The sequence below is a fragment of the Eimeria mitis genome, genomic scaffold (genome assembly GCF_000499745.2).
Source record: "Eimeria mitis Houghton genomic scaffold, Emh_scaff1486, whole genome shotgun sequence".
In the NCBI taxonomy this organism is placed as follows: domain Eukaryota; phylum Apicomplexa; class Conoidasida; order Eucoccidiorida; family Eimeriidae; genus Eimeria; species Eimeria mitis.
Window position 1 is genome coordinate 4,626 of NW_013569453.1, and position 1,723 is coordinate 6,348.

Below are 1,723 nucleotides of genomic sequence, written 5' to 3' on the forward strand. Positions count from 1 at the left end.
TTGCTGCTGCTGCTGCTGCTGCTGCTGCTGCTGTTGCTGCTGCAGTTGCTGCTGTTTTTGCTGCTGCTGCTGCTGCGGCTGTCTGTGGCGGGATCCTGATGGTGTTGTTGCTGCTGCTGCTGCTGCTGCTGCTGCTGCTCTGGCTTTGCATGCATCCACATTGAGTCTTCTGCTGCTGCCTGCTGCAGCAGCAGCAGCAAACGGCGGGCGGGCCTTGACGTTCTGCGGCTGCGCTGCTGCCGCCTGAAGCGGGGGGGAGCAGCAACAGCAGCAGCAGCAGCAGCAGCAGCTGCTGCTGCTGCTGCTGCTGCTGCTGCTGCTGCTGTAGTTTGCTCCGTCTCAGCATCTGATGGAGACCAGGCATCGCCGCCCTGCAGCAGTTGCTGCTGATATTCCTGCTGCTGCTGCTGCTGCTGCTGCTGCTGCTGCTGCTGCTGCTGCTGCTCCAGCTGCCAAAGGTTTTGTTGCTGTTGCTGCTGTTGTTGAAGCTGTTGCTGCTGCTGCTGTTCTATCGAGTTCACAGACCCAGCTGCAGCAGCAGCGTCTGCTGCTGCAGCAGCAGCAGCAACAGCAGCAGCAGCAGCAGCTGGACGTTGTCTGGGTGACTCGCTACCGCTGCTATCTTCTCCGCTGCTGCTGCTGCTGCTGCTGCTGCTGCTGCTATTCCTGCTGCTGCTGCTGCTGCTGCTCAAGGGCGCAGGGCTGTGCAGCGGCAGCAACCTCCGCATACACCGCAAGCGAAGCAGCTGCTGCAGGAAGGCATTGCGCTGCAGCAACCGCTCAAACCCTAAACCCTAAACCCTAAACCCTAGCAGCTGTTTACTACGTTAATCCTGCATCATATCAAGCTTCAGGGTTTAGGGTTTAGCGTGTATAGTTTCATTCCTCGTGCATAGTATCTAGGGTTTAGGGTTTACAAGGGTTTACAAGGGTTTAGGGTTTACGAGGGTTTAGGGTTTACGAGGGTTTAGGGTTTAGGGTTTAGGGTTTGTACTTTTGGTGTGGAGAGTATTTCAGCAGCAAGGTGTATAGACACTGCAGCACAGAGCCAGCTGTCGTCGTGGGGGCATGCAAGCCGCAGCGTGCTGCTGCTGCTGGCGCTGCAGCTGGATCCTGCTGCTGCTGCTGCTGCTGCTGCTGCTGCTTCTGCTGCTGCTGCTGCTGCTGCACGCATGCGACTGCTGCTGCTGCTGCTGCTGCTGCTGCTGCTGCGCTTGAAACGGTGGTGGGGGGCTAAAGAAAAGAGTCGAGCCCTCCCCATGCTGTTGCTGCTGATGCTGCACTGGCTGCTGTTGCTGCTGTCACTGCTGCTGCTGCTGCTGCTGCTGTATCTGCTGCTGCTGCTGCTGCGGCTGCTGCTGCAGCTGCTGTTGCTGCTGCTAGCTTCCTCTACCGAGCTGCTTCTGCTGCCGTAGTTAATGCATGCGCTGTTGTCGCTGCCGCAGACCTTGCATGTTGTAGCTGCTGCTGCTGCATTCCTGCTGCTGCTGCTGCTGCTGCTGCTGCTGCTGTTGCTGCTGCTGCTGCTGCTGCTGCAGGCATTTCTATATGCTTTTCTGCTGCCGCAGCAGCAGGTGGTGCTGCGCCTAGAGGTGCTGATGCTGCTGCTTTGCTGCCCTTGTGCTGCAGCAATGCTGCTATTCCTGCTGCTGCTGCTGCTGCTGCTGTTGGGCTCACACCCCGCAACGACAGCAGCAAAGAGGGAGCCAGAATCTCCAGCAGC

At 58.6% G+C, this 1,723-nt stretch overlaps 1 protein-coding gene across 1 annotated transcript in view; it reads right to left on the minus strand.

Annotated features, from left to right (window-relative positions):
• The window catches only part of EMH_0038040 (uncharacterized protein), a gene marked incomplete at both ends in the record, with an annotated part of 2,502 nt that extends 1,774 nt beyond the window's left edge, over positions 1–728 (minus strand). Inside the window, one exon of the mRNA XM_013495238.1 lies at positions 160–728. Within this exon, the coding sequence (XP_013350692.1) occupies positions 160–728 (569 nt within the window). The remainder of the gene's footprint in view (positions 1–159) is intronic.
• Positions 729–1,723: the final 995 nt, after the last annotated feature.